Source organism: Dermacentor silvarum, chromosome 7 (genome assembly GCF_013339745.2).
Source record: "Dermacentor silvarum isolate Dsil-2018 chromosome 7, BIME_Dsil_1.4, whole genome shotgun sequence".
Classification (NCBI taxonomy): domain Eukaryota; kingdom Metazoa; phylum Arthropoda; class Arachnida; order Ixodida; family Ixodidae; genus Dermacentor; species Dermacentor silvarum.
The window spans coordinates 114,719,772-114,733,286 of record NC_051160.1 but is presented as its reverse complement, the minus strand read 5'-3'; the positions used below and the strand labels follow the sequence as shown (position 1 = coordinate 114,733,286).

The 13,515-nt window shown below is 46.3% G+C and overlaps 1 protein-coding gene across 3 annotated transcripts in view; it reads right to left on the bottom strand.

Annotated features, from left to right (window-relative positions):
* LOC125946933 (uncharacterized) overlaps window positions 1-1,246 on the bottom strand; it is a 127,180-nt gene extending 125,934 nt beyond the window's left edge. For 2 of the 3 annotated variants that reach the window (XM_049671134.1, XM_049671133.1), the window contains exon 1: window positions 1,115-1,240. In XM_049671134.1, coding sequence (XP_049527091.1) covers window positions 1,115-1,216 — 102 coding nt within the window. In that variant the 5' untranslated portion in view covers window positions 1,217-1,240. Of the gene's footprint in view, window positions 1-1,114 lie in introns of all 3 variants that reach the window. The other variant, XR_007468004.1, reaches the window with a different exon arrangement.
* Between the last annotated feature and the right edge of the window lie 12,269 nt (window positions 1,247-13,515).

Sequence of the window (13,515 nt, the reverse complement as noted above, 5' to 3'; positions counted from 1 at the left end):
ACACAATTCGCGTCGCGTATACAATCAGATTATACAAGGTTCAGTGACAACGGACAACGGATAGAACTATCGATAACGTTCGAGAATCTTCCCATCGATGCGGGCGTGTCCTGCGCCGAGCGATTACGTTTAACATTTGTTAAGGTACGTTCAGACTACGTACGTAATGTGCAGATATTTCGCAAGAAACGGAAGCGCAAACGCAAAAGGCGCAACTAAGTTGTTAGGACTACAATCGTATACACGAAGCGTTAAGAACGCAACAGTCGTCACGCACGCGAGCGTAATTGTTGGAAGGCCCGCTACTTTTACGTTTCATACAGATACGACAGTTACGGCGTGGCCAGTAAGCGCCGCAGTTTCAGTTTTAAATTTCCGGTGACGCGACTACCGGCATCCCCAGTTAGAGCAACGGCCCAACGGACATGGCTGTGTGTGTGCGTAGTAGCTTGTGTGCGTAGTTCGAGTAGTGTGCGTAGTTGTGTACGTAGTCTGTTTACAGGCGCCATGTTGAAATCCACTGAGACGCCACTGACAATGTGAACGACCAGCATTGTTAACGATCTTAACGCTTGTAACACGCAATACTGTTTTTATGACAGATGCGTGCTTTGCTAACGTTACGACCGCAGTCTGAACATACCTTTAGCCAGTGAAAAGAGGTCAACGGAGAAAGATAAACAAGTACACGTGGCGGGAGTGTCCCTCATCGCACATACCACACATAATGCGCAGATGATGATTATAATCATGGGGATAATAAAGAACCTATAAGCAGGCAGTGATGGGATGATCACTGAAGCGTTCCCATCAGCCCTAATATGGAACTTCCCTCGCTTCACCAATAATTACATGTTTGTGTTCACTCCCTTGGGCCATAATTACACGTTTATATATCAGCCCACCCTGTTTAACGTTTAATGTGGTACCAGCTGAATACGAACGCATGTATAAGAATGACAACACATCGCTGAAACGTACGTGAGTAAGCTATATTCAACCATTGCGGTAAATTACCAGCGTCAACGAGAAGCAAGTCATCAAAAAGACTTTAAATCGCAATCGAATAAATTATTCTGTGAAGCTAATTTGAAAGTGAAATAGAAAAATTTACCTTTCTTATATTCCAATCGTTTTTTCGTTTTGTGAAAAATGCACACTCCAAGCCTATTGAAGAGGCAGCAAAAAGAAAGGCTGCGAGAAGCTTTTTGGTCATCTTAATTTCGCAGTAAGAAACGTGAAGGACAGTAGCCTATAGACCTTCACTACCACTTATTTGAAGCACATATTTCTCATTTCTACGAATTACTGCCAACACTTGTGGATATCAGCGAAGACTATAGTGCAGCATTTTTACAGGTATGCTGCTCAAAAAAAAACATAGACGTCGGCATAGCTTGTATTGTGCATTGTTATAGCGCCGTTCGCCTTGTTGTGTTATTCGAATTTTCGAAATTACGCGATTGTCAGAATATCTCATAACAAGCCACAATTTTCAGGAAAGTAGTCTATCGTCGGAGTAGATTTTTTTTAAAAAGCCAAGGTGAATTTTTTTCTTATTTTCACTGGATGTAGGTGACGTTAAGGTGCCAAATATTCGAAAGAATTCAGCACGTTCTCTATGTGGCAACTTTAAAGAAAATCATCCCACGGCTAGTTTGATAATAGTGTAGAACTCGCATTATACAGGTTGTTTCGGCGAACACTTTCAAAATTTATTTAAGGTTGTCTGTGGCAGATAGCCCGATTCTAGTGAATGAGCTGGTCTACTCGAAGAGGCGGACATTACTTGCACAAAAAACTGAAATGCATAATCGACTAAATAACCAAAATTTACTAATTAAGTTTTAAACTAATTACCGGATGGCCCATATTGCAATTTACAAATTGTACCCGTGGAGTTAACAAGGCGGATCCGCTTAAAATTAATTTTCAGGATGACACCAGTTTCGAGATATTAATTCCCGAACTTTGCGGAGAAATGCATTGGCGTTCCAGTTAATTTTGTGCTTCAATGCAAAAAGCGACGTTTTGTTAAGAACCTAACTTGAACGCCAATGCATTTCTCCGCAAAGTTCGGGAAATAATATCTCGAAACTGGTCTCATCCCGAGAATTTGTTCCAAGTGGATCCGCCTTGCGAACACCACGGCTACAATTTTAAATTGCAATATGGGCCATCAGGTAATTAGTTTAAAACCTAATTAGTGAATTCCGTTAATTATTCGATTATGAATTTCAATTTCTTGTGCAAGTAATGTCCGCCTCTTCGAGTTGACCAGCTCGTGAACTAGAATTGTGCTATCTGCCACAGGCAACCTTTAAGAATTTTTGAAAGTGTTCGCTGAAACACCCTGTATATTCTGCGCTAAAGTTTGAAATGACCGACGCGCCGAAGGACGTAGACTACAGTGGGGAAAAAAACAGCAATTGAACCCCTTCGTCCGTTTGTGCGCGTTCTCGTACACAATGCGTGTGTCCCAACCAACGCAGCTTGCAGTAGTACTTTTGCACCTGAAAAACTCAACTTGCATTGCCAGTATTTCGTACTTTTCTGCGAGTTTTGCTACTCACGTACAGGACAGTCGGTCAATTATGGTGCGTCAGCTCAAGCAATGTTATCACTTTTAATTTGGCATCACAGTAAGAAGAACACCAAGAAGTTAAAGCTCACGAAGGTTCCTGGATCGAAACAAAACAGCGCATTTCTTATCCATGCAAAGTAATGAAGTGCCGAGCAGGTTCATACCTTCATGCCAGATTTGTGCTGTAACATCGACCGGTACTCCTCGCAAAGCTTTCCATCTTGCACGGCACGGCGCAACCGAAAGCTCAAAATATGTTTAGGCAGTTTTATTTGATATCAAATCAAATGAAATCAAAATCACTTTATTTCAGGGCATTTCCTTTGCTCAACAAACCATCCCACGACCACGTTGCACAAATTCACAGACAGCACATAAATCCGGCACTGACAACTGCCAAAGTTTTGTTGTCGGACTCATCGTGTGCACCATATCCCCTATAAACAGCAAGCCTTGTCTAGATGGCCCATAGATTTTTCAGCTGTATATTCAGAGCATGCCTCCATAGACCTCAAAATATACTCCGTTTACTTAGCATAAACGTTCACTCTACCGGGGGCGTGCATGTCCCTATAGACCTGCAAATACACCCTCTTTACTTAGAATGAACGTTGGCTCTACTGGAGGCGCAGCGACCACTCACTGCACGTGCAAAAAAAATTAAGTGCATACATGCTGCATACATGCAATCTTGCATGAATATAATCACAGGTCTAAAAGTGCTATATACAGTCGAACCCGTTTATATCGAATCTGAAGGTGGGGATAACAAAAAATGGCGTAATGTGGAGCACTAGCGCGTCAACGCTAGATCGGACTATAGACGATTTGGCTCGCGCGATAACAGCATGCGATAGTGCGCTCCCAAGAAACTTCCGGTCACGTGCCTTATCAGTCTACTTTGCCGGATCACAAAGCGCACTCCTGCTAATCTATATCACCGCCACTGCCTTTCTCGCTCGCTATAATTAGCGGACTACGTCATTGAGCCAAACCGGAAGCCGCCCAGGGCGCACGTTTGTAAACAGCGAAAAGGTCTATAAAGTGGCCTTTAGAAGACTTCGCCAAACTCCAGTCGGCTAAGTTTGGCTATGAACCAGCCAAGCCAATCCATGTTAAGCAAAGTTAAAGCTAAGAACCAGCCAAGCCAAACCAAGTTAAGCAAAGGAAATCAAAGTTAAAGCTTGGGAAGGGCCACCAGCTTCGCTGTTTGCCCAGTCTTCGCACTACTTATGGCGAATTCCATTGGGCGAACAGGAGCACTCAAAAGCACGCTGAAAGTGCTCGTTCCAGAGGCGACGTGTTTCAGTGGCCGAACAGGAGCGGGAGAGCCGTCATCCAGCTGTAGAACAAGAGCAGTTTCGCTGCGCCGAGAGGTGGCCGAGAGCAGCCGGGAACAGTCCGGACTGCTCTCGCCTGAAAAGCGGAGTACGAAGAAAGTCATGTGACTTAAACCGTCATATCCTCCTCATTTCTCTTTATTTTGCTTCAGTCGGCACGCGCGGCGGCAATGGCGGCAGCCAAGCGTATAGTTGGTGTTTTGGCGCCGCTGATTTTGACTGATTTGAGCCATTGCTGATTTGATCCTCAGCAATGGCTCGAGCGTCGGCGTCTTCTTCCACCGCAGGCTCGTCGGCGCAACCGCGCGAACGCGCTCGTGCCACTTTTCTCGCGTTCGTCATCATCCTCTTCTTCCACAGCTGGCTCCGTTGCCGCTCATCATTCCAGTGTAGAGTTTTATTTCTCTTCTGTCATCGTAAAGTGGAGGCCGCGTTTACGGGGATATGAGCCATTGCTTAATGGGGTACGAGTCATTCATTGTCTTACGTGACGGGCAGATTCAATTTTCAAGCAATCTCATTTAAAGAATCTCAAGCGGTAGTGCGACAACGGCGGACTGTGGGCATAGCGATGTGACGTAGTTTCCTCAGCCGCAGCCGAACGTGTATGTAACCTCACTAAAAAACACAAAGACGTAACAAATAATTGAGAACGACTTTAATATACCGTCGGGATTAACCCAGTGATAAACACCGGGGCTGCACGTTTCAGCGTCGCTGGTTTACCATCTGTAGGGAGTGCTTGGGCGGTGATTTTTCTCTTTGGCTTTACCGAGGCGCAGTTTGAGCGCAGGCGAGAGCTTGCGCGGACAAAGAACATGCGGAAAAGGCATTTCACCAAAGGGAGTATAAGGTTTTCGAATTCCCACGCGTAAGCAGTCTTAAGTGTACTGCCAAATTTTTTTCACGCCCACCACCCAAATATCTATGCTCGCCAATGTTGCGCACACAATGTGTTATCAATTAAGAATGGTGAGGGTTCCCACCTGTCTTTCTACGGTGCTTGATGCGGCTGCGCACCGGTGTTTGGTGACATGTGTTTTTTTTTTTAGGAAGAAGCCGGGAGGCACTGGCCAAAGGCGGGCTCGAAGCCTATCAACATTAAGAAGGGTGATCGCTGTATCAGTCTTCCATACATCTCTCTTTACAAGAATGAATGTGAATTTTTAGATACTCTGCATTAAGATAGCCTGTCTGCTGGTACTACGCCTTCGTTGTGTGGGCATCTTTTGCGAACATAGATATTTGGGTGGGGTGCTTGAAATAAAATTAGATGAAAATCAGGCGCTGGTTTCTGTCCTCTCCTTTTTCCAGCTTATGGTATATTACATTGCGCTGCAATGCCTTTAATAGGACACGGTTTCCTTTAAACCATCAGCAGCCTGTCAGCTGGCCAGCAGCAGAAACAAAGTTCATTCACAATGCCACGCAAGAAGGACACTCGCGATTGCTACGCCCGTAATTAAGTTATTCAAAAATTTCCGCGTAACGTATTTCGTACACTGATTATTTCATTGCATCAGTAACCCAAAGCCATGATCAACGTGGCGAGCTGAGCAGACGACGGTACAAGGTATTCGCACAGAAAATATACACCATCAATTAATTCTTGTTCCGAATCCTGCGGTAGACTAGAGAAACATGTCCGAGTGGCATCAAGATATTCATAAGTTGCTCAGCCGGTCGGCCATGAAACGCAATGAAGTCAAAGGCGTGGTCAAAGATGGCAAAAAAACTCAAAAAAGACATAGCAAAAGTCTGTTCGTACAGCTTGTCCCATCGTCTGGGGTATTGACCTTGTTCAACGCGAACCAACTAGCCCAGCTTACACCTGTCACACACCTATCAAGCCTGCTTACAGCCTGCCCCAGTAGGAAAAAATTTTATTCAAGTGCCATTTCTGCAAAAAGGTGCTGCACAAACGCCATCGCTCGGCATTCCGCCATGACATACCACAACTAACTATTCCTTATTTTATACGGCTGAATGGTGTTCACCACATGGCGTTCTGCAGGGTACACCTCCTCAATTTGGCATCACCCACCGCAGAAAGCCTGCATATTTTTCTCCTTCTGACACCTCACCCCTTCTAGAGTGCATGTTTAGACTAACAGCAAATTACTTCTTTTGCGCGATCAATTCTCAAATCTATAAATTGGAATGAATATTCATGGTAGTTTCGGGCAAACTGAATCATTTAACCTGCATTAAAAGCAACTTCCCTTTCCGCGACACCTCTCTGCGTAATGGGGACAGCATGACGCTTTATGATTTAACTTACCCATCTGCTTTATTCAAACCCTGCGATCGTGTGTAGCCACATCTTATAGTCGATTTACGAGTCTTAAAATAACATAGCTCAGGAACGGACTTGTGGCGATGCACATGCGGTTTTGCTCATCTACAGCGACACTCGATTCCATATTGTATGTGTGTTCTGTACATTACAGTGCGTGGATCAGAAATGTTTTTGCATTATTTGAGTGGATGGCTTGAAGTGCGGGCCCGAAAAGCTTTGAATCGCCATTTGACATAAACAATTTAGCTTATAAAACAGCGGCTACACACGTGGCAAGAAAACTCAACTGATGGTGGTCTAATAGTATATGGTGAAGTTTCTCGTATCGGCCAATGTGACAATTCTGCGCCTCTTGTTATGAAAGGTTTAATTCCACGCTATAATAAACATGTTCGCTCCACGAAAGCGTGAGTGCCACACATAATCTGTGAGCAAAACAAAAGAAACCAGAAATGGAGCGCCATTGCTCACAAAACTATCAACCACGTTTGATAAACACGAGAAAATTCTGAGCCAGTAATGTTCCCTTTGAGATGCCGAAAGCTCGCGGGCGTTTGGCAGGAAGTATACATTCCAATACGGTGAAACTCGAGCCAAACAAAATTACAAAAAAAACGTCTTTGGCCCCGTGCTCTTGCACAAAGAGGGAACTGAGAAGGCGAACCCAACAATATTACAACGACAAGACACTTCTACGTGTAGTGGGTAGGCGAGAACGGCAGCTGAACATTGTATCTCACACGTTACAGGTGCGCGGTGCACAAGCACCTCCACAGAGGCACCTATTAGTGTATTGTTCCGCAGTACGTTCCCTGCAAAAACTTCACGCGTCCTTATTTGGACACAATATCACACACGAGCAGTATCTTTCGTTTCAAATTTCGAAATTTGCTGTGCGCATTTATTTGTACTTTCTTGTGACATCAAACGCTCGCGTGCTCACCCTGTCTGTGATATATACCATGTGCATTTAATTTAAAACTATAACTGTCAGCAAGGGAAAGTGTGCTTGAATGAGAAAGCTAAGCATAATGTACCAGTTTCCTTTCACGCAAAAGAAGCCCACTTACATGGAAATATCTTGGAAAAGTTCTCTTGATAGTTCACATCACGTTGAAGAGGCACAGAATGATGGCGGCAGTTTAGCCCTTGTTAACAATCCCCGGAGGCCAAAAAGAAATGTTCGTGTGGGCATGCGTATCGGAGCGTGCAAATGTCGTGGGGCCATTACAGTTTTTCAAACCACGCGGGAACCATTGCGCAGAAAACGCTGCCAATTGCCGGTAATCTCTATTTCAATTAAAACTTTCGGCAGAACCCTTCTCACGGTGACTGTCGACACTACTGCGTTATCATTGAATCAATACAGCGACACAGCGCTTTGGCACCACGGAAAAACGACGTGGATGAATCCGCAAGTTTCTTGAATGAAAAGGGCAGGTTCTTTTTTGGTAAGCGTGCTTCAGGGGGGCTACGACGCTCAGAGCAGAATAACGGATGGTGACTATAGCACCTGCAATCCGTCAGTAGAAACTTTCCGCCATGATCAAGCTGGCGAGCGACGTTCGAATAGGGCCAAAGCAGAGAAGAGCTGCTTTTTATGTAGGCATAAATGAAGATTCTTCACGGTCCTCTAAGTTTTTCACAGTGATTTCCGAGGATCAAACCACCGGCAGGATGACTTCGAGCGCTGGTCTTGTAATTTAACCATGCAACGCTAAACTTCCTTTTGTATGCGTCGTGCAGCCTTCAGATCGAAAATGGATTTTCTGTGCCGATACCTTCTACCCGGCTGGCGACGAGCTGCACGCAGCTGCTTAAGTGCTGTCACAAAGACTGTTCGCCTTGATGACATTGTAAGCGAACATATAAATATTTTCGTTGCCTCCACGCTGGTATCTTCAATATTGTGCGAAAGGTCTCTACATGCATCATTTATATCTTCATTACACTGTTTCTTTACTTGCTCCTCGCTTTCCCTTTCCTGTGTTTGTGTTTTCAAATCAAATAATAATAATACACTTTGAGCAATCACTGTAATCAATAGCACGCATTACAACAGAGGAGGATCCGCCAACGCCACTAATCTTTAAGTCTGTCGAAATAGGGTCGCTTCTGTGCGTTTCCACGTCTTCAGCTCATTGTACTCTCACAATGACCCGTGCCGACACCAAAGTCATGTCGAGACAGCTACTATACGTCAGACCTCGCAGATATGTAGGGCTGCCATCGTTCACAAAGCACAAATCATGATCGGAGGTGAAGGTTGCAAGTTTCCTGCTTTTTGAGTCAGTCTCTATGCTTACCCACAGCTGGTGATGCGCGTTCAAGCCATCTGTAATTACCTAAGGACCAGTGGTCTTTGTGAATATGTCTTCAAGCCTCTTGTCAACGCCGCCTGTTGGATTTAGGTCTGCTACGTATAAGTGCGAAGGACGCGCGGTTCTTCTTTAAATCGAGGCGGACGAATTGCTTGTCGTCGTGAGGCTCTGCAGCTCGTGTGACGTATGTAAAATCGGTGCAAATGTACACGATGACTTTGCTCTGTGCACCGCACGTGGAGAGACACAATGTTCGTATCCGGACAGCCTGATCAAAGCTGGAGTAATCGGTCCACAACTAATCAGTATGGTCAAGCGATTCCCAAAAAGAAATCTGCAGAAGCCATGTCGTGATGACTATAGACGGTAATCCGTTTATCATTGAATCAATACAGCGACATCACGTGTTATCACCGTCGAAACGAGTTACGAGGTGTGTGCTGCAACGGGACTCCTATATCATGCTTGAAAATGACGATGGTGATAATTTATTGGCATTTGCACAGGGTAGCCGAGGCCTTCGTCAGGCCTTCCAGCCTTTAGCCCCGGCTTCCTCCTTTGTAAGAAGGAAAAAATAAACTTCACTTCACTTCACTTCCCTTTGAAACGGGCCGGTGACAAACATCCACCTATCCTGCTTGAGTTACTAAGGCATGCTATATTTGCTTTTCATTCTACATTTTTGTACGCATCTCTTTCATCTTTTTTCTCTTCCTCAATACTTCTCTATCCACCTTGTACCGCTACCTGTGTCTATAACAGATCCGGTCGTATCAATCTCCAACGCTGCTTTTATTCCACCAATACTATAAACGTTTCTTGCTTATCTACACTGCTGACCGGGTGATGCTTCCGTCCACTTTAAATTTTTGGTACCATGTTTTGGTCAACTGCCACCGGATTTTCGCCAAACGGGGCATATAATGTTTTCGCATGAATCATTGCTCCGGTATGTTTTGGTCCTTAGGTAACCATCTCGATCCTCAAATAGCAAGACACTGCCCTTCATTTTATCGTACAGATTTTCCCTTCTAGTTTCTTCCCATTCTTGTTAATCTCCATCGTCTTTTTTTCGCTGTCTCTGTTTCTCTCACTTTCTTTCTGATGACACCTGGTTGTCTTTTACACTTTCAAATATCCTATACCTGGTTGCCACCTTTCTTGACCTCTTCCTTTATTCTATGTCGACGCTTTTTAGGTACAGATACTTGCGCAATTTGGCCACCCATTTATTCTCATCTGTGTTCTTGGTGCTTTCTTAAACTAATTTTGCTCTGCTCCTCTCGGAGCTCAAAAGAGGCCCAAACCATGTTACCCTGCACTGCCTCATTTGTAGTTTAACCGTCGCCCCCAAAGCCAACCGGTCTAGCGATCTTTAGTGAACTTCGAACCCCGACAAGATGTCCCATTCTAAGCATATCATTTTCTAACGTTAGCGCTGGCGCCATTACTCCTTTCCAGATTCAACGCACCACCTCATATTTATTGCGGCCCCAAAGTGATCTATGTTCGAAGCTTCCTTTAAACATTCGGTGTCTTCTACGGAGCCGTCCCGAAGCCAGAACGTGGCATCCAAAATGCATAGCGCACCCGTGTGTGCGAACGCTCAAAAATGCGTAAAAGCTGTTTCATATATTCAAATTTTCATCGCCCCAGAAGCGCTATTTCGCGCGTAAGTGGCGTAGGTCTCAGTTGTCGACCTGAGACTGCGACGTGCGACCAACCGGTTGGTCGCACGTCACACCCATCGCGGCGACTTTTTGTCGAAGTGCGCCGACAGCCGCGATAGCTATTTCGCGCTTTGTCTTGAGAAATGGTGTCGGTCGTCCGACAAGCCTTGAAGAGTGCAGCTAAATGAATGGAGCCGTGGATTGCGCAAGTGGTCACGCGAAGAAGCCATAATGTGCTGAAGCAGGAAACTAAGCGCATGTCAGCGAGATTGGCCGACAGTTCCGATACATACCTGCTTTACGCTTACGCCTACGAACCCAAAATTCTAGCGCTCTGTTTTGTTATTAAACCAACAAATGTACTCCTAACAACGTGATTTTGGGAGCTCGAGGCCAGTTGGCAGTGGTAGTGGTGGCGGCACCAAGAGCGATGATCGGGATCATCTGCGATTTTCTCCTCCTGTGACCTGCGTGCTGCGGTGCGGTGTGGTCTCTGTGACGGCAAGGTATTGAGCGGCGCCGGCTCCTTCCGGCGACCTACTGCGTGCGTTCGTCAGAACGAGGTCAGAGAGGAAAACCAGACCAGGTGTGCGTCAGGGGACTGTTTAGGGCCTTTAGGTTCCTGCAAGACCTCAACTCCTAAGCTGCACCACCTGGTCTGCCCAAACTTCGCAAGGAGTCCGTCCTGGAAGCCAACCAGGTTTAGGGCCTACGGGTTCCTGGAAGACCTTGGTGACTCGGACGTTGCCGGCTCCGCCGATCCTCGTTCGGTGCATTAGCAGTCTACAAGGTTCGCCCGCCGGTAGGGGTGTCATGCTGTCGCTGCCAGCCACCATGGGCCAGTGCCGTCAACAGATTCGCAGAGGGCAGTGTGGGAACGCCGACATGATTAGCGGCATCAGAGCCAACTGCGGACGAAGAAGACGAGGGACGCGCGAGCAGTGGCGCGAGGGACGCGAGACCTGCGGCTGGGCGTCCTTGGGCGTGGCCGGCCGAGACTGGAGCCTACTAGCGTGAACGGCGGGATCGATCCGTTTCCCACAACGCGTAGCCTCCGAGACTAGAAGCGTGCCATGCCGGTGCCTGTGAACGCTGAGAATTGTTCTCTCGTTTGCACCACATCCAGTGGCACCTACTCAGTGACGAAAGTTGGGGAGACGTTCATCGCAAAACGGCCCATGCCCAGTGCACTTGTGGCGCATACTGATAATGCATCGGGTCGCTGTCCTGGAGGAAAACTGGTGACGTGGGTCCACCTCCACTCTGCACCGAACAAATTTAAGGGATCTTTTTCATCATTGTAGAGCGGCGTATTCCCAGTGGCACATGCTTACCCAAGTTGGCGTCAGCGACATTCAATGAACAGCAGCACGCACCCACTGGCATATATCCAGTTTGCGTCAAAGTTTCTTTAAAGACCAGCACATAGACAAGTCGGTGTCAATGAATTTCTTCGAATGATGGTGCCTAACCGCTCCCACGTGTACGGTGACCCATGTCGGCGTGAAAGAAGTTCGTTGAAGAAGGGTACGTATGTGCACATTACCACATACCCAGTGATGCAAGTTGGTTCGATGGTTGGTTTCGAACCTTCTTTCCTTAGTTCGGTAGCCCGATGCGCTACCCATTCGACCACTGACTAACCAATCGCCCACGAAGGCGGCAAAACGGTAAACATACATAGATATAAACATAGATACATAGATAGCTACGTAACCACCGGAAAATGCGTGAAGTACCCTAAGCATGCTAACATCATTAACAAATTGAAGTAACGCTGACATACGGGGATTCAGCCTTCAGGCATTCCGCTGGAAAATCGCAGCCTGTCGAACTTCCGTGCGAAAAGAGGGCAGTGGGCGAGCCATGGTATTTACTGAAGGCTTGCAAGCACTGGATTAAGATCACCCAGCCCTTGCAGAGCACTTCGGATGACGGAGTGTGCAGCGTACTTAATAGTATGACCGTATCCATAAATGGGCGAACCATCGCTACTACTTGCCGGTCTTCCTCAGCCATGTTGTCGGGAACCGAAACGGTGTTCCACTATGCTGAAGGGTGCTGCGTACCTTGAAGTCGCTGCGGCTTTTGCTGAGGCTTTGTCTCTGGCTTAGGTGGTGGCATTGCCTGCAGCTCTGACTGCAGCTTTGGCTATGCACGCCACTGTTCCATGTTCATATCCTCCGGTGCATCCTGGTTCTCAGAGTTTGACTACTACTCACGTGGCCTAAGGCGGGAGAGGAGGAGATGTCATTTGATGTGGCGTACCCTTCACAGAGGCATCGGCGTTGTTTGAAGTCCGATGGCGTGGGAAGCGTCACTTCCCGACGAGACAAACAGTATATCACCATCTGCTTGAAGACCGCCTTTTCCTTCTGGATCTTGGGTTAGACCTTCGACGAAGCCTCAGGCGATCCAAGGCAAGTTGGACCTTTAAGAACCGTGGCTGAACAAGAGTCTGCAGCATGAGGCTCGCCGCAGCGTGAGCAAACCCTCGTGTTCTCGCGCACGGCAGTCACGTGTCCTAGCTTCATGCAAATGCGGCATCGGAGTGGCCTTCGTCGTATGTGGTGTCTAAATTGACCCACCTTGACGTGTGAGAGATTCAGCTTGGAACTTAGAACATCATCATGTTGCCTGGGAAATTTATTTGTCGTATTCCACCCCATAAAGACACATGCCTGATGACAAACCAGGACTATACGTGTACATGTAACCACTTATGACGGAACCCGCAGTGGTGGTAATGACTACGGCGTTCTGGTGCTGAGTGCGAGATATTCTGGAGGCGGCGGTCTCCAGAAAATGCAAAAAGACGAAGTGAAAAAATGCCTGTATATTTAGATTTAGGTGTACATTAACAAATTCCAGATGTTAAAACTTAGTTCAGAGTCCTCCTCTAAGGCACCTCTCGAAACTAAAGCGTTGCTTGCTGACGTTGATACCACGAATGAATCAATCATTTATAACGCCGGGTAAACGTTCACATCAAAAAAGAGGAAATAATTGGTCTTTTTTATTGAAGAGGGCCGGAGATTATTTGGGACGGAAAAGAAGAGCCGATGGCACATACCCGGTCACGTTACGTTCATGCTGCGCTATTTCACGGAACGATATACAGAAGTAAACTTGAAAAATCCCACTAGTCAAATTGCTGATAGGCCTAGCTATTGCTGAAAGAGATGTTCTTTATATGTTTCTTGAGAGGCCTAAACGTTTACTGTCTGATTATTGATATAGATATTGTAACACTTTTCGTTGATAATGACACACAAAAACACATAAATAAATTGTGTTTTAA